Here is a 24,159-nt window from a genome sequence, read left to right as displayed (position 1 = left end):
CCCCCCACCCCACCCCGAGACTCGAGCCAAGGCGTTCTCTCTCGCCTCTCCCCAATTGCAACGGCTACGTCCGGTTCATTTAGGACGGCTTGTGAGGGGAGGAAGTTCGTTTTTCCCCTCACAAACCATCCAAGGGGAACCCGAAGTGTCTATGTAATGCCTCGAGCCCGCATCCCCTTTGGGCTCCCCGACCTGGCGGCTCTTGGAAAGCGTACCCGGAAGCGGGCGTTGCCATGGCAACTGCTGGGGCGGCTTCCGGGCGGAGCGCGCGAGCGGCGGCGGCCACTTCCGCGCTTTGTTGCGGCGGGCAGGACGGTTGCCATGGTGCCCAGCAAATGCAGGCCCGCCGGGGTGGGGAGGCCGGGCCACAACGTCTCGGTAAGCGAGGGGCCCCCGTGAAGGCCGGGGACTACAGGTCCCATGGAGCGCAGCCGGGGGCGTGCAGCATGGGGGCTGTAGTCCTTCCTCTGCTTGGGAAGGCCATTGTGAGTGTAGCTCCCCTCTCCCCCCCTTCCTCCTCCTCCAACCGGTCTTTTTTTTAAATTAATCCAAAAATAATTTTGCTTTTCATTTTTTTAAAAAAATCCAGAAATAATTTCGCCTTGCATTTTAACATTTTTTTTAAATTTTTTAAATTTCATTTAAATCACCTTTTGTTTTCATGCTTTTTTATTGTCATTTTAAATTATTCTTATTTTGGCTTTTTTAAAAAAAAACTTTAATCAATTTTTAACCTGTTTAAAATTTAATCATTTTCTTCTAATGGTTTATTGTTTTTTTTTAGTTATTTTTTACCTTCATTGTTTTTAGCCATTTTTCATGTTAACTATATTTTTCCCCCCATTTTCATTTTAGGTTTTAAGTTTGATTTGATTTTTCGATTTGATTATAGTGCTTGGGAATAGATTTCTGCTCTCTCTTGTTCATTTCATCCTATTGCTTTGTGCTTCCAACCCCCTCAGTATCTCCCAGGTGAGAGAGACAGCTGTATACCCAATAGGTTTCTTAGAAAAATGTGGGGTTTTCCAAAGGCCACCAGAATGAAATGCCCCCTATTTTATGCATGCATTATTTTAGCAACCCTTTTCCCACCCCATTTACCTAAAACAAGGCTAAGATAAAGTGCTCTTCTGCCTATTCCTCTTTTCAATGTAAGATCCTTGGAGGTGCTTAATTCTCCTTTCTTGTTCGCAGGCCAACAATTACGGAGTTCAGCTAGTTCTCCAAAGTACGTCGTCGGCAGAAAGAAACAGAGCTGTGAGACTTGCATTTTTTAAAATAAACATTTAGAGAACCCCCCCCCCCCCCTGAGTTTCCGACTGTAGTTATGTAGTGAATTTGGTGTTTTGTGATGTCTTCTGATGTGGGTGCGTAGATGTGCCGTCTCATGCTCTTTTTATGATCACGCTTCTTGCATGTTTTGTGTTGTGGTGAGCACAGTTTACACCTCCCGAACACATTCATTCCCGTGTTGGAATTAATAAAACTTATCTTAAATAAAGAAGCAGTAATAAGGTTCAATCAATGAGTGGGAATGGTTTTGCAAAAACCCCTGGAAAACGTAGTCCTACTAGGCTTCACGTGACACAATTTGAGAAATGTCACCATAACTGGCCACTCCTTTTAAAATCTTGTGTGTTCCATCATTTCAGTGTTTCTTGGGAGAATCCTTTTTAGTTTTGGTTTTCATAAGGTGCATAATGCATTTCCCATTTCTGACATTTCCTACTGCAGCTGGAGTTGAGATTGCACAAAGAACAGCCTTATCTCCACAATCGGTTCTTGCAGCACGACCTTGAGAAAAACCATCCTGGAAAACTAGGTATTTTGGGGGAAAGCCGCTGTCAAAATCAAGATTGCTAACAATTCAACAGCATATAAGATTGCAAAATAGTAAACGGATAGTGAAATAGTCACCCCTGATATTTTCAGAGGCTCTTATGCCCAGGAGTCTGAAAGGCTCCAAAATTTGATATTAATCTTTTGACAAATAATTCTCTCCCTCCCCTCCCCCCCTCCTTCTAGCAGATGGAAGATTAAGTCCTTTGTCCCGGAGTAAAAAAGCCTGCCTCCCCATCGCAGCGAATTTTGTCGATGTCCCCAGTCTGGAAATGAAATACGGCCAGGGTTCTCTGGCAGTCTGTGGAGACGGCTCTTTTCCAAACCCTTTGAAGTACCGCGTTCAACAGGGCTGCCATAATGTCAGTGCAAATGGCCCAGGTAATTCTGCAGATCGGCAGGGCTGATGCAATTATGGTCCAAACCAGTCAGGGAATTCTGGGAATCGAAGTCCACACCCATTGGGAAGTTCCCAAGTTGAGGAAACTCTGCTCTAAACTGTCACTTAAATCTTCGCCCTTGCCTGCTTCCTAGGGCTGAAAGAAAGTGACTGGCCCAAGGTCGCCCAGTTGGCTTTGTGCTTAAGGAAGGACTAGAGCTCATGGTCCCCCAGTTTCTGGGAGAACAGGGCCTTGGGCAGGGGGTGGACTAGAAGGCCTCCAAGGTCCCTTGCAGCTCTACCATTCTAGCCTGATGCCTTTAACAAGGTTTTGTGACAAAGCCAGTATGTCCCATCGGAGACTGCAAGGGCTGCTTGGCTTTAAGACTGGTCCGAATGTTGTTAGTTGAAGAAAAGTCTTCATTTTCCCTCCTTGTTAGATAGTAATATTTATGGGATCACAGGATTTCCTTTGGTGTTCCGCTCGGCAGAAGAGAAAATCCAGCTTTCGGACCGGATGACCCTTGAGAGGTAAAAATAAGGATGGGGGGAGGGGGAACTGCTCTTGTTGCAGGTGTTTGCAGCTGGACATTGGCTTCAAGCATCTGCAGCCTTTGTGCCCCTGGGAGGGAGAATCCCTGTTTCCCAGCTTCGGAATTCTACCAGTAATTAGCAAAAGCTTGCCATTTATATTTTGCTTTAATAGCTGGCTTTAGGGATCTAGGAGGACTTTCACTTTAGCAGGTTTGCTAAATCTTGTTTTCCTTTTCCAGTCTTCCCTTTTTTTCCCTCCCCCTTTTCTTCCTTAGCTTTTACAGTTTTTTAAAACATTGGGTACTGTTTCAAATCTTGAAAATCTAGGAATGGGGGTAATGCTTTGTTTTGTTGGAGCCTCCCTTTTGTTTCAGGTTGTTGTTTCCTTCCGTTGTCTAACCTTCGGAAGCCTTAAGCTATGCAGATTTCAACTCCCAAAATTCCCCCAAAAGCTTTTCTGGCTGGGGAATTCTGGGAGTTGAAGTCCACGCAGCTTAAAGCTTGCCAAGGTTGAGAAACACCGGCCTAGGGTCACAGGTTGGAGAGCGACCCCTGGGGCACTAGCTACCCTTTCCCTTCTTAGAGCTGTATCTGGAACTCCCTTCTCAGGCAGAAGCTGACCGTTTGCCCCATCATCAACGGGGAGGAGCACCTTCGCCTCCTGAGCTTCCAGCACAACTTCATCACTCGAATCCAGAACATTTCCAACTTGCAGCGCCTGATTTTCTTAGACTTGTACGACAACCAGATCGAGGAAATCAGCGGCCTTTCGACCCTGAGGTGCCTCCGGGTCCTCTCGCTGGGAAATAACAGGTAAAGAAATTGGGGAAGCCGGGTTTTTACGGCAGGTTTTATTTTGTGTGCTGAGTTCAGCCGCTTTGGGTAGAATTCTGGTTTGGCTGCAGATATCCAGTCTAGATTAACCAGAACTTGCTTCGTTTCCGAGCTCAGACGAGATGTTTAGTTACGTTGTTGGTCTGAGCTCCGAATTGCTTGGTGGTTTATTTATTTATTTACTTATTTGTTTGTTTGTCAACAAGTACAAGGAAACAAGTATGAAAACACATGAAAAAAATGGCACCAATAAATGGATAAAAAATAAGCCAAACATAGCCATGAACACATAAAAAGAGTAGATATGAATGGGGGCAGTAGGACAGGGACGGTAGGCACGCTGGTGCGCTTATGCGCACGCCCCCTTGGGGACCTCTTAAGAAATGCGTAAGTTCCACCAGCTTAAGGTAAAAGGTTTGGGGGGGTCAGAGAAACTCACAACAGGGTCGGGTAGGGTGTTCCACACATTTACTACTCTTGCTGAAATCGTTTTTCCTGCAATCAAGATTAGAACGGATGACATTTAGTTTGTCTCTATGGATAGCCCTGGTGTTACTGCGGCTGAAGTCAAAGTAGTCATTAACAGGTAGGACGTTATGGCAGATTACCTTGTGCGCTTTGGATGGTGCTTATCTCCCAGAGCACTGAAGATGTCTCCCCGAATGGGGACGAAGCGATTGCAACCAAGCTGCCAAGCAATTCGGAGCTCAAACCAATAACGTAACTACCTGACCTGAGCTACTAATATTCAAATGGTTAGAGATGCTTCCGTTTGGTGAGAGTGCGTTTTCAAGAGGCAACTGGACTTGGTTTTTCCTTGAAGATGTTTCAGCTTCTCATCCAAGAAGCTTCCCCAGCTCTAAAAGAATTCCTGTCACCTGGCACAAGATCCTTTAGCTCTTCTCAGATCGATGCCATAATGGATTTCCCTTTTTTCTCCCCTTCCATCCGCTTCAAATGCCGCTGCAGAATAAGGAGAATTTCCAACCTGGATAATCTTGTAAACCTTGATGTCTTGGATCTTCATGGCAATCAGGTAGGACTCACCAATGCTTTGGCAGTTGGGTTGGGAAGTCACTGTCAGTTGGCAGTTAGTAGGAACTACTTCTTCCGACAGCCTGATGAGTAAAGAGAAGAGAGCGTCCCAGGATTGGGTGTGAAGGAGATACTAGAGAGAGTCTCAGCCTCAGCTGTTTGTCAGGCCTAGAAGCCATCTTTCACATTGGCCTTCAGGCCTGCCCCGTTCAATGCTGTGGGAAAATGGGAGCGGGGATTACATGGAATATGGGAGATATTGTCTAAATAACATTCCTTTCTCGGAGAGTCAAGGACATCTTGGCTCTGCACCTTGAGGGGTGTGACTGGGAGGCATCTCCAGTTGGGACGGTGCCTGATTGGGCCATGTGAGGGATATGTGGGTGCTGGGCAGGGGTTTGGACTTTCCTTTGGGTGGAGATGTGCCGATATGACATCGCTAATAAAATGGAACTTTGAGGAACCTCAAGCCTCAGAGTCTTCTTTCATGGGGGGGGGGGTGTTACTTGGAACCCTGACACTGTTCCTGGTTTCACCTTCTCTACTGTGTAGGAGGAGCGGTGTATTATTCTGCGGCAGCCCAAAATCAGGAGGAATCTGGTGGCACCCTCTCTGATAAATTATTAATTCTAGTACAGGGCTCTCCAAACTTGGCAGGTTAAGATGTGTGGACTTCAACTCCCAGAATTCCCCAGCCAGCATCACTGAATTCTGGAAATTGAAGTCCACAAGCCTTAAAGCTGACAGGTTTGGAGAGCCCTGTTCTAATAAAAGGCACACGGTTTGCTCAGACGCTTAACTGATGGCAGATTTAAACTGGGATGAACTGGGGAGAAGCCGGAAACCAACCAACCTTTAGGTTAGGTGATTTACTGTCCTTTATAGGCTAATCAGAGACATTAAGGGAATAAGCGCATAGACATGCTCTAATTAAATAATGGACTCTGGACAATTTCATTTCTACAACATCCCTTTGGGTCATTGAAATCTCAGATTTCAGAAGGCAAATTGTTCTTTTAATGGTGGCGATGGGAGGGAAATGAGCGGGTCAAATAGTGACTCTTCCTCCCCCCTTCCCCACCAACTCAGATTTCTGTCATGGAAAACCTCAGTCACTTAAAAGATCTCCGAATGTTGAACCTTGCCCGAAATTGCTTGACCCACGCCGAAAACCTCAGTGGGCTGGATTCGTTGCTGGAACTCAACCTGCGCTACAACAAGATCAGATTGGTGGTAAGCGCTCGCTCAGCTGGATCCGACTCGTTCCTTAAAGGGGTTTTCCTTAACACCAGGGGGAAGAAAATGCCCCTTGGCTCCAAAACAGCCTGATCTGTAGTCCCAAAAGGCAATCGGACTCTCTGGTTTTTCTCTGAAAAAGTTTCCGAGAAGTTCTCCAGCTTTGACTGGGTGGTGAGGAATGGAAAGATTTATATTCCTTGCAGACAGCCTGTCGTTTCAATCCTTTTCGATAGAGTCCTGGAGGCCACCTGGAGGTTTATCTGTGTCCTTGGGCTCAGAGCTGAGGAAGCTTCTTGGATGAGAAGCAAAACGTCTTTAAAGAAAAGCCAGGAAGTCCAGCGGCCTCTTGAAAAAAAGGGATATGACCCTGGATGACAGAGAATCTCCATAGATATTGAGCTTGGTCTGTAGTTTGCAAGACGTTTCTGCTCCCAGCCCTGGAGGTTTTTACGAAGAGATCAGACAACCGCTTGTCTCAAATATTGTAGGGTTTCCTGCTTGAGCAGGGGGTGGACTAGGAGACCTCCAAGGACCCCCCCCTCCTCACAACACAGTTTTTTAAGTCTTTCCCTTTGCAAAGTCAGAAACAGTCCATTTCTTCTTCCCCTCCCTGACTCTGTTCCCTAACAAAGGGAAACAGCCGCTGCATGCATGACTTAGCAGTTTGATGCAGGAAGAGCCACATGGCTCTCCAGCCCTGTTCTATTTTGCCTGCTGTTCATTGCGGCACATTTCCCCTCCCTTCCTCCTTGCGCACCACTGTGCTTCTCCCCCCCCCCTTTTCAAATGCTGAGACAGCACCAGAGAGAGAGAGAGAGAGAGAGAGAGAGAGAGAGAGAGAGAGAGAGAGAGAGAAGCCAGCCGGCCGGCTTTCAGGCAGACAGAGAGCAGCTGCAGTGTCTGGCATCCCGTCCTGCCTCCCCACCCCTCTCTTCTCCGCCGCCTTCACCCTGTCGCAAGCCGCACAGCAGGGGTTTTTTTCCCCCCCTTCCCAAAGAGGGCTCTGCCTTCATTCCGACCTGCGCCACGGAAGTCTCCTCCCATCAGGGCTGCGGGAAGGGGGCAGGGCAAGAAGGGAAGGGGTGGGGGCGTGATTGCCTCCTCGGGAGTGCTGCCTCCCCAGCCCGCTTCACCTCTGACGCCGCCTCTTCTTGCTCCCGTCTCCCTTTAGAAAGATGTGGACACCCTGCCCAGCCTGCAGCGTCTTTTCCTCAGCTTCAACAACATCTCTTGGTAAGCCGAAGCCGCTCAAGATCCTTTCGTCCTCTGGGGATCTGTTCCAAATCTTTCCCAGGGGGGCTTTTGATCTCACTGGTTCAGTGTATGTGTGAACGGGTAACGTGTCCCAAAGGTGCTTCCCCCCCCCCAAAAGGAGCTGGACTTTTTAAAACAAAAGTCCAGTTGCCTTGGGGAAAAAAGCACCTTTTTTTTTGTTAAGAAAAAAAGTCCAGTTGCTTTGGGGAAAAAAGCAACTTTGGGACAAGTAGGACCTGGATGAGGGTGAATCTCCACAGACCAGGTGGAACTTGGTAAAGAGCGTGAAACAAGCGTGTTTTCCGCTTTTTAAAGCGACAGACGGGAAGTTCTCTGCTTCTCTTTCACCGGCTCATGTTGGTTGGGAGTTTTTGTTCTTCAAAGGGGAGATGGAGAAAAGATAGGATCCGAGTGGATCCCAAGAGAAAGCCCGCTCCCCCATTCTTTGGATTCCAGGTGCCCCTTGTATAAAAGGGGGCCAAGAGGGGACCTAGGCTAGGCAGCTCATCCTCCTTCCTATAGGTTGGAAACAAGGCGGGAGTTTCCCCTGAACTGGAGTTCCTGGGTTCCAGCTGTGCAGACTTGCAGCCTTCGTCTTTGTTAGCTAATGTGCCTGCTGTTCCCGGGGCGACCCCTTTTCTTTCCGCCCTTGTCAAGTAGGCTGCCATCCCTTGAAGTGGGAAGGGTGCCAGTTCTTCCCTCTTTTTTGTGCAGTGACTTATTTGTGTGGGCGTGTAAATGTAATTCTGTTCTGCAACACCTCTTGATGATTGCAAGTTTCCTTCCCGGCGTGGCAGACTTTAATATGCTTTGCTCAGCCTCCGTTAAATCTTCCGGTCTCTTTTCATAATCATCAGGTGCTCAGCCAGGCCCTTCTATCATCTGTGTGTGTGTGTAGTGCGTGTTGGGGTGGGGGTGGGGGCAACAGGCGGAAGAGTTGATTCTCACCCTCTCGAAAGCAGTTGGGAGGGGCTGTGTGCACCTTCCTCTCTGCAGATACACAACACGGAGCTTGCAACGATGACCCACGCCCACTTGACATTGCCTCCCCCTGGGATTATTTTGGGACCTTAATGTTCTTGAGATTTAGCAGTGCTAAGAAGCAAACCCAAGAATGGAAGAGAAATTGACGATCATCTAGGTCAACCGCCGTCTGGTGCAGGAATTCCTTCTTACAGCATCCCTGAACAGATAAGACACCCAGCTTCTGTTTAAAGCGTTGTTCCTCCATCCCAGGAACTTGAAGAGGTGTGGACTTCAACTCCCAGAATTTCCCAGCCAATACAGAATGCTCTGGGAGTTGAAGTCCGCACCTCTTAAAGTCTCTGGGGTAGAGGACCACTGCTTTCAAGTCTTCCAACACAGAAGCCATCACCCCCTCAGGCGGCCTGTTCCATTATTGCATTGCAGAAAAATGGAAAAGAAAATTTAAGTTCAGGATACGATATACTCCCTGCTTTAAACCCGGAAGTCTCACTTTGACGTGAATATACAGCAGGTTTCCTGCCTAGGCAGGGGGTTGGACTAGAAGACCTCCAAGGTCCCTTCCAACTCTGCTATTGTATTATATTGTATTGTGTGCTATCTATCTATCTATCTATCTATCTATCTATCTATCTATCTATCTATCTATCTATCATCTATCTAATCAATCTTTCACTATATCTCATCTATCTATCTATCTCTATATCTATCTATCTATCTATATCTATCTATCTATCTATCTATCTATCTATCTATCTATCTATCTATCTATCTATACATCCATCCATCCATCCATCCATCCATCCATCCATCTATCTATCTATCTATCTATCTATCAGCAGAGATGTGCAGATTTCATGCCATTCACTCAAAGCAAGGTTAACTTTGTCTTTTGTGGATGTTTTAAGTGGCAAAAATGCATGTATTGGGAAAAGCATGTCCTGGGCCATTCTCTGGGTGCTAAAACATAGCCACATGGAGAAAAAAGGCCAGCTGCTTTAGAAATGGAAAGTTGAGAAAAAAGGGAAATTAAATGAAGCCGAACTCGATTCTCTGGCTCATCTCTGCTCTCCTGCGTTGTACCTTAGAGAGCTTTCCAAGGTCCTGCAGCCCCACCGCACAGCCCTCTCGGCCACTCTCTGAGGCTGGGGGCTCCTACTCCGGTGTCGGACTTGACCTAAGGAATTTGGGGAATGCACTGATGGAGGTGGGACTCTTGTGGACCTGGAAAGCTCCTTGGCATAGGTTGCCTCCGTAGCTGCATCCTGGCACTTGGCCATGATGCAGATTTACCAGGGAAAGGGGGGGGGGGGGGTTTGCTGACTTGGGAAACGAGCAGTCGCTTCCTTGCAACCCTGATTCCAGGCCCTGTTAGGGGGTCTCAAGGGTGGCCCAGGAGAGAAGGTGGTTTGAAGGTGGCCTCCCGCTTCATTCTAGCCTACTTTAGCCTGGAAATCATGCTTAGGTCAGCCCTATTGGGATTACTTGGTTTTTGCCAAGGGAGAGATGTACTTCTTTGAATGAGTGGGTGATGGATGTTTGTCAGCCTTGCGAGGTAATCCAGAAAACAAGCATATCCAGAAGACTTCAACTCCCAGAATTCCCCAGCTAGTTTGGATGATTGGGTGGGTGGGTGGGTGCCTTTCTGTCTGCTTGCCTGTCTGGATGATTGGATGGATGGATAGGATGGATTGATGGGTTGCTTGCTGCCTGGATGATTGGATAATTGGATGGATGATGGGATAGATGGTTGGGTGGCTGCCTGCCTGCCTGATGATTGGATAATTGGATTGATCATTAAATGGATGGATGGGTGGCTTCCTGCCTGCCTGACTGCCAGACACACAGCCTGCCTGCCTGCCTTCCTGGATCTTTGGGTGATTTGATGGAGGTTTGGTTGGGTGGGTTGGTGGGTGGTTGGGTTGGTGACTGCCTTTCAGTTAGTCTGCCTGCCTGGATGATTGGGTGGATGATAAGATGGATGGATGGATAGGTGAGTGGCTGGCTGGCTGGATGGATGCTTGCCTGCCTTCCTGCCTACCTGCCTTCCTATTGGATACACAGATCTATCCTATTTTAGCTCTGGATTTCAGCTCTCACAATTCCCCGGATACATCCAGAATTCTCCAGCTAGTAGGTGCAGACTCCAACTCCTAGAGTTCCCCAGATAGCAGGGTGTGGATTTCAGCTCTCAGATTTCACTTCTCTTCCAGCCAGCATGGAAGTTGAAGTCTACACGTTTTACAAAAGTTGCCAAAAGTTCCTTAAAGCCCTCCTGCATTTCCCCCCGACGACCTCCTTGCTTCAGCGTCCGCCTCCTTAGCCCCATTCTTTTAGCAGAATGTCTTGCCCAGAGATCCCATTATCTCAAATATTGCACCAGGCATGTTCAACAGGGTGAAGTAAATAGGTAAATGAAGAACCCAGGTAAACGCCGAGTAATATTGACAACTGTTATCAAAATGCACCTTTGTGTAACACGGGAGGTTTGATTGCTGTGGGATTCTTTTTAAGACAAGGCAGGCCAAGCAGCTGCAGCTGTCTCCGAGGTTGGGGGCTTCCATTCAGTGACCCTCATTTTTTTTCTTTTTTTCAGCGTGGAAGACATCCTGTGCCTGGCGGACTCGGCGTCCATTTCAGAGCTCACCCTAGATGGCAACCCCATAGCGCAGGAGGCATGGTACAAGCCGACCGTTCTCCACCATATGATGCAGCTCCGACAGCTGGATATGAAAAAAATCACAGTAAGAACACAGGGAACCCTCGGGAAGCGTTTCCAGCAGCTAAGCACCTCTTGAGGTCTCCATTCCTCAAAAAGAAAACCAGGATAAAAATTCTCTCCTGTTGTTTTTTTTTCTTCTTCAAAATTTCAATGCAGTCCTTAACAAGCAAACTGGTGACGTTACCCAGCTTGGTCACGAAACGTCTGCAAGGAAACCACCCAGCTCAGATAGCAACAAGGAACTCACAGTTCTTAACTTGGCAGATTTACGTGTTGAATTTTAAATGAAACGAAACACTTTGACAGCCATAAAGGTTGCCGGGGGGGGGGGGGGGGGGAATGCCAAACCACCTTTGAATCTGGGGAGGCAAGCCGTTGCTGAGATTTTAGGGCGGACAAATGATTTTCTCTAAGGCCCAATAAAGTCATAATGAAGCTGCAGCATGAAGACCTGACTTGGCCGCCACAGGTTCAGCTTTTCCATAAGCGAGATGGTTTGTTTTTTTTAAAATAAGATCTTTCGTTTTTTAAAGTCTGGCTATTAATCCCTACAGCACTTTTCAGAGCAACGAGCTTAGTACAGCTTTCCTCCATCTCCCACAACTTGGTAGACTTCAACTCCCAGAATTCCCCAGCCTGCTTGCCTAGATTTTATTTCATTTTTCGACGCTTCTGACTTTGAAACTCCTTCTGAGTTTACCTGGAATGGGATGGGTCCAACCGAGATGTGGTGCATGATGCCCGTTAGGGGGCGCCACTGACCCATTAGAAGAGTTGATCCCTGCTTTCTGCTTACAAGGATTTGCAGGGGGGGGGGAGAGAAAGGCTTGGGAGGGAGGCGTCCCCGGCTTCTCCTGATCTTCAGTCTGTAGATCCATATCCCAAAGACCTTGCGGATCAAAGAGAGGAAGGGGAACAGAGAAAGTGGGCGGAAAGACTTCAGCCATACCAATACATATTTGGAATTAGGCTGCAATTATTCCTGCTTAGGATCCTTCAGATTCAGCCTTCCAGCCAGCTGAGGCCACAAGCCTCTTATTTAGAAGCAAATCTGGCATGAGCCATTCCGGATGGTTGCAGTTATTTTTTTCAAAAACCTTCTAAAAGGTAACCGGTGTAGGACTGAAAGAGGGACGTGGTGGCTCAGTGGCTAAGATGCCGAGCTTGTCAATCAGAACGATCAGCAGTTCAGTGGTTCGAATCCCTAGTGCTGCGTAACGGAGTGAACTCCTGTTATTTGTCCCAGCTTCTGCCAACCAAGTAGTTCGAAAGCATGTAAAACTTAGAAGTAGAAAAATAGGGACCACCTTCGGTGGGAAGGGAACAGCGTTCTGTGCGCCTTTGGCGTTGAGTCATGCCAGCCACATGACCACGGAGACGTCTTCGGACAGCGCTGGCTCTTCGGTTTTGAAACGGAGATGAGCACTGCCCCCTAGAGTCAGGAATGACTAGCACGTATGTGTGATTGGCATAAGCTGGGACAAGTAATGGGAGTTCACTCCATTAACGGCGCTAGGGATTCGAACTGCTGAACTGCCGATCATCTGATTGACAAGCTCAGTGTCTTAGCCACTGAGCCGCCGTGTCCCTGCTAGGGAGTCATACTCTTGATATAAAAAAAAAGAGACATCAATTAGTGATTTTAATGGACTCTGTCTTATTTTGGGAGCCTTGGGGAAAACTGAGTGCTTGTCTTTTATTTGTGTTTGACTCCAGGAAGAAGAGCGGCGCTTGGCCTCCATTGCCCTAAGAAAAGAGGAAGAGAAGAGGCGTGAAAGTCACAGACAGACTTTGTTAAAGGTATCGTTACGATGATGCAAGCTAACAAGCCTCGATTCCTGGTTATCTCCCAGCCCAGGGCCTTTTATTTCGTACGGTGGTAGAGACCCGTTATGCTCGCCCACCACGCTCTCCTTACCGCCCGTGTTCTAGACTTCAACCTGGCAGGGGAGATAACCACGATCGTCCCGGACTCTTTAAGTGGGTGTTTTTGTAAACCGGGCAGCAACTTATCCCGGGCCAAAGCTTCGATCTGGACTCCATCCCTTTTTCCAGGAGAAGAAGCGCTTAACCATCTGCAATATCGCCCATCACTGGGAAGTGCAGCAGAACCGCCTCGTCCGGAAGCTTTCGAACCCGGAGCATCTCCAAGGCGAGGAGCCCTGTCAGAACAACAGGAATGCGGCTTGCGAATTTCCCGAGGAGGAAGGCAGGTAGGCGACATTGCCGACTTCGGTCCAGGACGAGGCCTTGAAAATCAAAGGTCTCCTTCCTCCAACAGCCACTGTAGTCTCATGCTGGGCAGCTTTCCACGCCTCTGAAAGGGGTCAAGCTTCTTGAGTAACACTCACCTAACCTCTAGCAGGGTAGTCCTCGACTTACGACCACAGCAGGTATCCCTCGACTTACAACATTTCATTTAGTGACCAACTGAAGTGGCAACGGCACTCAAAAAAGGGACTTACGACCCTTTTTCACACTTATGACGGTTGCAGCATCCCCATGGTCACATCAAAATTCAGACTCCTTGGCAACTGTTTCATATTTATGACGGTTGCAGCATCCCAGGGTCACACGATCCCCTTTGGCGACCGTCTGACGAGTGCGAGTCCACGGGGAAGTCAGATTCACTTAACCGTGTGACTCACTTAACAACTGCAGTGATTCACTCGACAACCGTGGCGTGGAAGGTCGCCAAATGGGGCAAAACCCATTTAACTCATATCTCGCTTAGCGACATAAATTTTGGGCTCCGTTGTGGTTGTAAATCGGGGATTACGTGTAGTTTTGAAATTCTTAGTTCTTTTTCCCCATCTGTATTTAAATCCTGGTTTCCTCCCCTGCTTTCCTCCTCTCTCCTCTCCCCCAACCTGGCCACATTGCACAAAAATATACAACCGGTTGTGCGCTCTCTCTCTCTCCAACAAACAAGCGTTTCCTGCCAGATCCGACGGCGTGAAGCTGCTAATTCTTTGCGCATGAACGGCTCCCGTCAACACGGCCCCTCGGAACAGTCCCCCCCCCTCTCCCCGGTTGGTCCATCTCTCTCTCTCTCTCTCTCTCTCTCTCTCCCTCTGGCACCTGTGTTATTTTAAGGAGAAACTCTTCCTTAGCTCCGACTCGCTGGTGATTCATACGATAATTTCTGGAATTATCGGCTGTGCGTGTGTGTTTCTCACTGCTTTTAGCCGCTTTGCCAAAGCCAATAATCATAATTTATTCAAGTTTATTCTTTAAAAAACACACACATGCACACACCAGACAGGGAGTTTTTAAAAAACTCCTCCGCAGTAAAGGCATCAATACTTCTTTCAGGACTTAAAAGTGGAAGCTACGTGTTTGTGTGTTTGTGTGTGAGTAGGAAGGGCCAGCACAGCTGTCCTGCGTGACCTTAACACTGTTTTAAGAGAAGGAACCTCGAAAGAACGCAAGAGTCCAGGCAGACCGCGTTTCCCATCCTTGTCCACTTGAAGACATGGGGACTTCATCTCCCAGAATTCCTCAGCTGGCCAGGGAATTCTGGGGAGTGAAGTCCACATGTCTTCCACTGGACAAAGTTGGGCAAAAGGGCTTTAAGAAAAGGCCACTGTCAGGGTTCCAAATAGCATCCGAAAGTCAATCAGAGTCCGAGGCAAAGGATTGCTCAAAGTTCCAATTGATTAAGAGAGCCATGTTGGCACATCTGGGAAAATCCGAATCTGAAAGCTTCCGGGTTTTCCCCACCCAGCTGAAAGTTCAAGATCCTGCCCCCACCCCCACAAGTCCATCACATGGTTCAACCTCCCACTGCCACGAAGACAGAAGACAGAGAAAAAGATGACCTTGGCTTTCTAGAAAGAATTTTGTTATGGCTACATATCACCCAACTCCGTATAATCCCCCCCTCCCATTTTCCCACCATAGAAAGTAAACAGTAGAAAGTGGGGCAAAACGTCCCAAAAGTAAAGATGGCTTGCAGGCCTGACAGCCATCTCCAGGGGGGTAGACCAGGGGTTGGGAACCTTGGCCCTGTTATGACTTGTGGACTTCAACTCCCAGAAGGCTGGCTCGGGAATTCTGGGAGTTGAAGTCCCTAAGTCCTAAAAGAAAGGGCCATGGTTCTCTACCCGTGGAGTAGACCATGTAGGACATCGAGGGGGACCCCAACATCTTGAATGGCATCCAGAAGACACCTTCCCTGACTCTGAATGTTGGTTCCTTCCAGGTTCCATTCATATCTCTGCCCCCCTTAAGGGTTAAGAAAGCAGCTTCCATTTGTCCCTCTGCTGTCTCCAGCGTTATAACAAAACCAGGCAAGCAGAGAAAAAGTAGACCTGCCAATCCCTACAAAATCCATTTCTTCAACCTAGAGTGCCTCCTGAGTGGCTTCCATGAACATCAGGCCTCCCACCCACCTGGAGAACTTCTGGCATTTCCTCCTCCTCCTCCTCCTTCCAGTTAAAGGAACATTTTCCGGACAGTGTTCTTTTTTCTTTTCTTTTACCCAATTGGGGAAAACCTCCGAAGCAAGTTTATTCTTAGTAGTTTCTCCATCAAGAATGCCATTATTATTATTATTATTATTATTCTTTTTTCAGTCCCGTCTCTCTCTCTCTTTTTTTCCTGCCTCGTAAAATATGAAGTGTCAAGCGAGTTTTCCACATTCCTTCTGGAAACCGTAATTCACTTTTCGCACAGAGGGAAGAACGTTGGAAGAATTAACTGTCTTCATTCCTCTCGGAGGAAAGCGGGCGTGCACGCACGCAGGAAGCAGCACGGCCTCGAAGAAAGCCCAGCGTCCTCTCTCCCACTTTGATAGACTCTATCCCAGACAGGGAAACTCAGGCCTCTCCGGCTCCTCCTGCATTTCGGAGGGGCGTTACTCAAGAAACTGTCCTCGAGCGAGAGGGCAGGCAAAGCTCCCCCCCCCCGCCTCTCCCCGGTTCAACCAGGGCGCAGTCAGCAGTTTCTGCAGACTCCAGATATTGGAGCTTCTGTTAGGTTTCTATAAATCAAAATGGCAGGAGCCAAATGCTTTTCTTTGCCTTAACACGAGGCAGGAGAAGACAAGACGTAGCTGTTGCCTTTAGGAGGGGAGCCCACGGTGGGCCAATCGCGGCTTTCTCTGCCATCCCTGGTTGGCTGCCTGGAGGAACGCGACGGCTCCAGCCAGTCCCGAAGGCTGAGAACTGGACACAGGCCACCAGCGGATACTTACGCCCTAAACCTCCATAAAGCACTCATCCCAAGAGTGGCACAGTGGTTGGAGTGCAGAACTGCAGGCTACTTCTGCTGCCTGCCGGCTGCCTGCACTTTGGCAGATCAAATCTCACCAGGCTCAAGACTGACTCGCCCTTCCGTCCTTCTGAGGTGTGTAAAATGAGGACCCCAGATTGTTGGGGGGGGGGGCAAGAGGCTGACGCCATAAAGTGCCTTACAGAGGGCTGTAAAAGCACTATGAAGTGGTATATAAATCTAAGGGCTATTGCGAAGGACGGAAGGGAGGAAGGAAGGAAGGACGGGAGGAAGGAAGGAAGGACGGAAGGAGGAAGGAAGGAAGGAAGGAAGGAAGGAAGGAAGGAAGGAAGGAAGGAAGGAAGGAAGGAAGGAAGGAAGATGAATGGTGGTGCAGTGGTTAGGGTGCAGTACTGCAGGCTGCTTCTGCTGGCTGCCGGCTGACTGCAATTTGGCAGTTCAAATCTCACCAGGCTCAAGGTTGACTCATCCTTCCATCCTTCCGAGGTGGGTAAAATGAAGTCCCAGATTGTTGGGGGCCATAGGCTGACTCTGTAAACCGCTTAGAGAGGACTGTGAAGCCCTGTAAAGCGGTATATAAGTCTAAGTTCCTTCCTTCCTTCCTATTAGAATGCAATATTGCAGGCTAACTCTGCCCACTGCCAGCAGTTGGGCTCACCGGAACTTTGGAAATGATCTGTTTCCGGGCTTCTGGGGGGCCTCTGGGGAGGGAGGCCATTTCCTGGAGCATGGGGAGGGCAAAAACCCCCCTCCCCCCAGCCCTCCGGAAGGCAAGAAATCAGCTGGCTGGGGTGCGCATGCCTGCTGGAGCTGACAGCTCACGTGCTGGCAGATACGGCTTAGCTTGCCACTTGTGGGACGCATGCCATAAGTTTGCCATCACGGCTTTAGGGGCCCAGAGAGCCCACGATTCCAGCAAAGGTCAGGTGTTGCAAGGAAAAAGTCTCCAATAAAGAACGGGCCGTCAGTCAATGGATTTCCCGTTCATTTCTTTCATTTGCGAGGAAATTAGACGCCCAACCGCCCTCTTGCTCCTGTATGGTGCCAGGCACGGTGTGGGAAGCACCGGAGAGCCACACGCAGGGCCTGGAAATACAGGCAGCTCCATCGGTTTTCGATTATTCCTGGCTTAGCGAAGGTGTTTGAGCCTCCGTCTCTGCTTTGAGACATCTGCACGGTGGGATTTAAAGGGGAACCCACGGAAGACGCGCCGAATGTGCCCAGGCGATATTGCCAGAAATAGAGTCCAATCAGGGGGGGCTGCTGCTTCTTTTTATTTTTTGTAAGTGGTTTTGGCAGAAAGGTGGGTTAGAGTCCTCCATAAATGACTTGGGGAAGGGGCTGAGAAATGAAAGGGAACCGAGGGGCACGTTGCACTTTCTGGCATCTCTGATACCGAAAAATGAGATAAAACATGTTGGGCTGAACAAGGGAGGAATTCAAACACCGGGCAGGGAGCCCAGAAGCCTCCTTCAAGCCGGCGATTCCCAAAGCATCTCAGGGTTGTGAGGCTGTGAATGTGAGATAAAGGAGCGGCCCCCAACACACAGTTATGGCACGGGGAGTCCTCGACTTACGACCACACTTGCGCCCTGGGTTTCTGCTGCTAAGCGAGACGTTTGCTCGGAGAGTTTTGCTCCATTTTACGACCTTCCTTGCCGCCGCTGTTAAGTGAATCACTGCAGTTGTTAAGTGAGTAACACGGTCCTTAAGTGAACCTGGCTTCCCTCTTGACTCTGTTTAGCAGAAGGGTCACACGAGGGGAATCGTGTGACCCCGGGACACTGCGACCGTCATAAATATGAACTCGTTGTCAAAGGCCCTAGTTTTGGTCACGTGACCATGGGAGGCAGCGACAGTCACCTGAGAAATGATCGCGACTCCCTTTTTCCCAGCCCATTGTAACTTTGAAGGGTCACTAAACAAACTCTTGTAAATTGAGGACTGCCTGGATATTCCTAGTCCTGGATAGGGATTTTCAGCCTGGACCTGGGAATGTGGATGGCACGAGGGCCTCTCTTCCCATCCTCTTCCTCTCCCTTCCCCTCTGCTTCCCTATAACAATTCTTCTCCCTCTCTCTCCCTCCCTCTCTTTCCCGCTCTCTCCCCCTCCCTCTTTCCCTCCCCCTCTTTCCCTCCCCCCTCCCCCTCTCTCTTTCCCTCCCCCTCTTTCCCCCTCCCTCTCCCTCTCCCTCCCTCCCCCCTCTCTCTCCAGGTCCCTGGAGACCATTTTGGGCAAAGCAATGCCTGGTCTGGAGTCCCACCTGGTTGAGATAGACGGTGACACGCTCTGCCTGTACGGTTCTGGAGCTCTGGACTCCCTGGATCGGAATTGGAGCCTTCAGACAGCGGGAAACATCGTGACCATCGCTTTCATTTTCATCGACTTCGACGAAATCATCCCAGCGCTCCCGAAACTCAAGATCAAGTTCCCCAATTTCGTGGCAAGTTGCGCCTCTTCCCCCCTTTGAAGGACTGAGGCTGGTCTCAGAAAGGCTCTGGGATCGCTTCGCATAGAGGGAGAGTCAGAATGATCAAGTAGATCCTTCAAGTACACTTGAAGGGAAGTCCTGGGTGCTCTCTGAGCTCGGTAGCTTTCTTGCAGGCGTTTCATGACCCAGCTAGGGAACATCATCAGAGCTAGAAGGGAGAAGAGTTTGTGGAGAGGAGGAGGAGTGGAAGAGGAGGAGGAGGAGGGAGGAGGAGAAGAACTACAGAGGTCCTTGGTACTCTCTGAGCTCGGTGGCTTTCTTGCAGACGTTTCATGACCCAGCTAGGGAACATCATCAGAGCTAGAAGGGAGAGGAGTTTGCACAGAGGAGAAGGACTGCGGGGCCCATTGGTGCTCTCTGTGCTTGGTTGCCACATCCTCATCTTCCTCCCGTCTTCCTCCGCTTGCCTCTTTCCAGCACTTGAGGTTCAAGGAGACCAACCTAAGTATGTTGCAGCAGTTCAATGCTTTAGCTCAGCTGTGGAGGCTCGAGCAGTTGACGGTCGAGACTCAGGGAAACCCCGTGGTCGGCTTCACCTTGTGGAAATTCTACGTCCTGTTCCGGCTGAACCATTTTAACCTGCAAAAGATCAACGGGTCGGAGGTAAGGAAGCGAACCTTCCCTCCACTCCGCCTGTTTGCCCTTCAAGGCCACACACTTTTTTTCTGGCTGAAGGAAGATTTCAGGTGGATGTCGTCAGCCACCATAAACCATGGCTAAGACTAACTGTCATTCACTTTAAGCCAGGCAATGTTAATCTTGGACGCTAATATATTTCCTGTACAAGTTAGATGGGCTTGCCGGAATACCATCCCGAAAATGCACCAGCTGAGAGTTGAAAAGAGATAACCGCAACAACAGAAAAGGAAAGGAGGAGAGGAGAAGAGAGGAAAGGGGAGAGAAGGAAGAAAGAGGAAAGGAGAGGAGGAAGAAAGAAGAAAGGAGAGGAAGGAGGGAAGGGATAGAAAGAGAAGGAGAGAGGGTAGGAGGGGGAAGAGGGAGAGAGGAGCAGGGGAGAGGAAAGGGAAGAAGGAAAGGGAAAGGAGAGGAGGAAGGAAGAAAGTAGAGAAGGGAGGGCAAAAAGAAAGGAAAAATAGAGTGGTGATAATACAAAATAGGTATAAGCAAAGCAACCCAGAATGTAAATCTTAACCTTTTATATGGAGAAACAAATATGTAAAAGTGATAAAGATAAATAAGAATAATAACGATGTGAATGTAATACCTGTAACTGAATGTAAGAGAATAAAAATATTTTTTTTAAAAAAAGTTAGAGGGGTTTAGGTCAGAGGTTTCCCAGCCTTGGGCCCTTTAAGACTTGACTTGTGGAGTCCAACTCCCGCTGGGGAATTCTGGGAGTTGAAGTCCACAAGTCTTAAAGGGCCCAAGGTTGGGAGACCCTCTGCTTCAGATGATCCTGAAACTCTTTGCCAACCATTCCATAGGCGTTTCTGGTGCCAAAAAACCCCAAAAACGTATTCACGCTGTACAGCAATTTAAGAGAGATTTCTGAGAATTTCTTTCTGAGCTTCTTCGCGTCACGACCGACTCTGACGAGTTTTCACACTCTACTTGCCCTGCTGACATGGGCAAATTCCTCGTCAGGCGTGCGTGTCCGTGTGTGTCCGTGTGCCTTTGCCAAGTCAGCCAATAAATGTGTCGAGCGAAAAATTCCAACAGGAAAAAACATGAGAAAATTGGAATGGGGAGTAAAGCAAAAGTGCAGCCAGGAAATGAGGGGAGGGAAAACTCCACTGCTTGCTGGCTTTATTTCATCCTATTTATTTGTTTGTTTGTTTGTTTATTGATTTAGCACCGAACTTCTGTCTTTTGCAAGGATCTGGGTGGGGTATTTTATTTTATTTTTTAATAAAGGCCGATTCTGGAGACGCAGCAAATTTTAACAAGGTTTGCAATCAATTACAAACTTGGGTTTCCGTCCGATCGCTCGTTAAACGTAGGAAATATATTTAGCACTGCTAAATATTCGCAAAGCTTTACTTTTCAGTTGTTTTCTTGGCCTTGGTCCACCGTGGAGCAGAGGGTTGAAGGAAGCCAAGATCCTAAACTCCCCTGGAACCTCCCAGAAGGAGAAAAGAAGGAACACTTATTTTCTCACCAAGGGGGAAACTGTTCCGTTGAAGTCCTCCAGGATCGTATATAAAACAACGGTGCCATTATATTCCGAATGCTAAATGCTAAAACATTCTTGATGTTTTTCTTAGCCCCACATAAATTGTTTTTTGGGAACTTGTTGGATTGTTCTTATACCCCTGAGACTGTGTGTATGGGTATATATTTATTTTCTCTCCCTCTACTCCTCCTCCTTTCTCTCTCTCTCTCTCTTTCTCTCTCCTCCCCTCTCTTTCTCTCTCCTCTCTCTCCTCCCTCTCTCTTTCTCTTTCTCTTTCTCTCCTCTCTTTCTTTTTCTCTTTCTCTCTCCCTCTTTCTCTCTCTCCTCTCTCTCTCTCCTCTCTCTTGGAAGAGATTTGGAAGGATCCCTGGAGGTCATCTAGCCCAACCCCCTGCTCAAGCAGGAAACCCTATATACCATTCCAGACAAGTGGCTGCCCAGTTTCTTCTTAAAAGCCTCCAGTGATGGAGCCCCCACAGAGGCCAGCCCTTCCACCCATTACTTGTTAATTCTGCTGATTAATTGCCTCGGTTGCCCTGTCTCTCACACAGGAGCTGTTGGGCCTCCCAAAGTCCCCGTTTGAATTTATCCATATTTTGGGGGTTGAGGCTGCTTTGCTTTGGTCCCCCTTTGACTTCTCTCTTTTTAATTTTTTCCTCTTCCTCCTCTGCAGGTAACTCAGAACGACATGATAATGGCTGAAAGACTCTTTGGGATCTTGGTCTACGTGGCATCTTCCAATGTGCCCTATTACCGCCTGATCTCACTGCTGGGAGACTGCAGGTAAACAAGTGAGGATAAGCAGAGGGGCAGGGAGGGAGAGAGGGAGGAAAGAGAAAAGGGAGAGAGGGAAGGAGGAAAGAAGGGAGAGAGGGAAGGAGGAAAGAAGAGAGGGAGATAAGGAAGGAAGAAGGAAAGAAGGGAGGGAGGAAAGATAAAAGAAGGGAGAGGGAAGGAGGAAAGAAGGGAGGGAGAAAGGGAAGAAGGGAGGGAGGAAAGATAAAAGATGGGAGAGAGGGAAGGAGGGGGGGAGGATAAAAGAAGGGAGAGATGGATGGAAGAAAGGGGGGGGGGAGAAAGAAAGGATAAAAGGAGGGAGGGAGGGACTTGGAGAGGTCGCTAAACAAATTTTTGTCAGCCGAGAACTGCTGCTGTCTGCATTCAGGGCCTCTGGATAGGCAGTGCAGCTGCTCTCCTCTGTCCAACCTGAACAAAAGGCTAGGAAAGGTTTGTTATTAGCTGGTTCTTCCTTTTCATTTCCCACTCCTATTTGAGCTCTCTTTCCCCCCCCCCCCCTGGTTCTAGGTGTCGCCCCCTCCTCAGATTCTTTCACAAACCGTGTTTCTCCAACACGCGTGACAGGTGCTGCCTCTCCTAACCAATTGCTCTTCTGAAATCCTGGCACGGAAGAGAAAGGAGGCCACACAGGCAGGGGAGGAATGAATCCGATTCCCATAAGCCAATGAAAGGGTCTCCATCCGCGATCGAACTCGCCAGGATTTGATAGACTCGTAAATCTGTTCCCCCTCCCCTCCCCCTCCCCTCCCGCCTGTCCCCAGGAAGAAGCAGCTTTGCTTCCTTTTGGAGGCCAAAGGAAAGAAATTCGGGACGGCCAGTGACAACGGCAACAGCCGGCGGAAGCCTGAAGGAGAAAACAGCACCCGATCGGTTCTGACCTACGTTTCGGGGCTTTTACAGACGGAAAAGCAGGAGGTGAGAGCTCTGGAGAGAATTTGGGCTACAGAGGAAAGGCTCCTTGACCCGGGTTCTTTCGTCGAGTCGAAAGCGTTTCTCAGCTTTATAATCAGCTTCTTACATAATTTCCTTTGCCCAAAAGGGCCCTTCTGATTTCCTCTTATGAAACAATTCACTTTAAGCTCCAGCAGGAAAATTCACGATGCCTGAGCATTAGCTCATTCCCTTCCCTTCCCTCCCTCCCTCCCTCCCTAAAAATCACCTGGATTCTCCTGTGAGAGAGGCTATCTTACCATTTTGATAACTCCGATTCTCTGGAGACCACCACGCCGGCTGCCCTTCCTCCCGCCTTCCCTCTTCTCCCTCTTTGGGGTTGTTGGGGTTGTTGTGTTAAAATACCGTTGGCGTTCCCAGCAAGGATTTCCTTGCCCCACCCGTGGCCCTCAACCCCCCTTCTCCCCTGCAGGAGCTGAAGGAGAAGAAGTCCTTCTGCCAGAGCTACGTCCAGCAGCTGGTGAAGGAGGCCACCGATGTCCACATGAAATACGAGTCCCTGCAGAAGCTCTGGCCACAGATGTTCGTTGAGCTGGTCCGGGACGCCGTGATGGAGATGCACCACAAGGGCTCCCACCGGAGGCACTGCCTGCAGCGCCTGGCCGAGGAAAAACTCTGACCCTCCCCAGGTTCCCTTCCCCTCTCAGTATTCCAGGGTTTTTCTTGTCCCCCACAAAGCCCCCTCCCCCCCGGAGGGGTCTCTATCGTTGCCATCCTTCCGAGACACTTCTGAACGCCTTGCCTTGAAAAAGCCTAATTTTCCTAGCAAAACACTCTCTTTTCCTACTTTTACTTGAGATGGCTGTTATTTTTTTATTTTTTTTCTCCTTTCCTATGTTCTAATGTACATGAGCACTGAGATAGGCACACCACCCAATTTATTATTATTATTATTATTATTATTATTATTATTATTATTATTATTATTATTATTTGCTGAGGCCAAAGGACCCTCACTTTCTTGCACTCCCCCCCCCCCCCCACTTGTTGCTGGTTTTATAACTCTTTGCATGTTCAGGCACTCTTTGGAAAGAAAGGAGACCCAGGGCTTCCTCCTTCGGTCCTGAACGGCTTCTTCTTTTCCTGCTGCTGCGGCTGCTGCGGGTGGCGGCGATAGCAGCAGAAAGGTTGCAGGTGAAAAACACGGGAGTTTGAGGATTGGCAGTTAATAAATTATTCTGTTGACGATTCCCAAAGGAACTCTTCTTTCAAGAGCAAATAGCGCAGGAATAAAAGGCAGAGCGCCGGTGAAATATTTAGAAAGGGCGAAAGTATCCGGAGGCTGAAAGTGGGTTTATGGCAAAACCTGAAAGCATAAAACAAACCTGAGTGAATAAAAAGGTTTTCAACTCGTGCCAAAAAGACATCAAAATCGGGATCGTTGTACCCCAAATTCTTCTGTCCTGTTTAGCAACTTGCCTTCTTCTGAAATCGGGTGATGATGGATGTTTGGGCAGTCGAGTGCTCCCTAAAGAGATGTTGGTGCAAATATTAGCCCGTTTTCTCCAGTGTGTCAGATGAGTTGGAAGGGACCTTGTAGGTCATCTAGTCCAACCCCCCCCTGCCCAAGTAAGAGGCCCAACACCTTTCCCGACAGATGGCAGTCCAGTCTCTTCTTGAAAGCCTCCAGGGATGAAGCTCCCACAACTTCTGAAGGCAACTTCTGTCCCATGGGTTGATTGTTCACTATCTCACTCTCAGAAAATTCCTCCTTATTTCCAGGTTGAAT

General features: G+C 48.6%; 1 protein-coding gene across 2 annotated transcripts; it reads left to right on the top strand.

Moving 5' to 3' along the window:
* The first annotated feature begins 258 nt into the window (after positions 1 to 258).
* On the top strand, positions 259 to 23,618 carry LRRC49 (leucine rich repeat containing 49). 2 transcript variants are annotated; one of them, XM_081964699.1, is made up of 17 exons: positions 259 to 378; positions 1,195 to 1,257; positions 1,735 to 1,822; positions 2,029 to 2,220; positions 2,659 to 2,749; positions 3,362 to 3,565; positions 4,556 to 4,622; positions 5,711 to 5,854; positions 7,032 to 7,093; positions 10,695 to 10,842; positions 12,537 to 12,620; positions 12,876 to 13,033; positions 18,271 to 18,499; positions 18,965 to 19,150; positions 21,355 to 21,464; positions 22,241 to 22,394; positions 22,843 to 23,618. In XM_081964699.1, exons 1-17 carry the CDS (start codon positions 322 to 324, stop codon positions 23,047 to 23,049), a joined length of 2,244 nt encoding a protein of 747 aa, XP_081820825.1. In that variant the 5' UTR covers positions 259 to 321; the 3' UTR covers positions 23,050 to 23,618. The 2 variants fall into 2 exon arrangements, with proteins under 2 accessions (XP_081820825.1, XP_081820824.1); XM_081964698.1 differs by having other exon boundaries at positions 2,026 to 2,220.
* The last annotated feature ends 541 nt before the right edge of the window (positions 23,619 to 24,159 follow it).

The sequence above is a fragment of the Natrix helvetica genome (assembly GCF_964273705.1).
Source record: "Natrix helvetica genome assembly, chromosome: 12".
Lineage (NCBI taxonomy): Eukaryota > Metazoa > Chordata > Lepidosauria > Squamata > Natricidae > Natrix > Natrix helvetica.
This window is presented reverse-complemented; position numbering and strand designations above follow the sequence as displayed.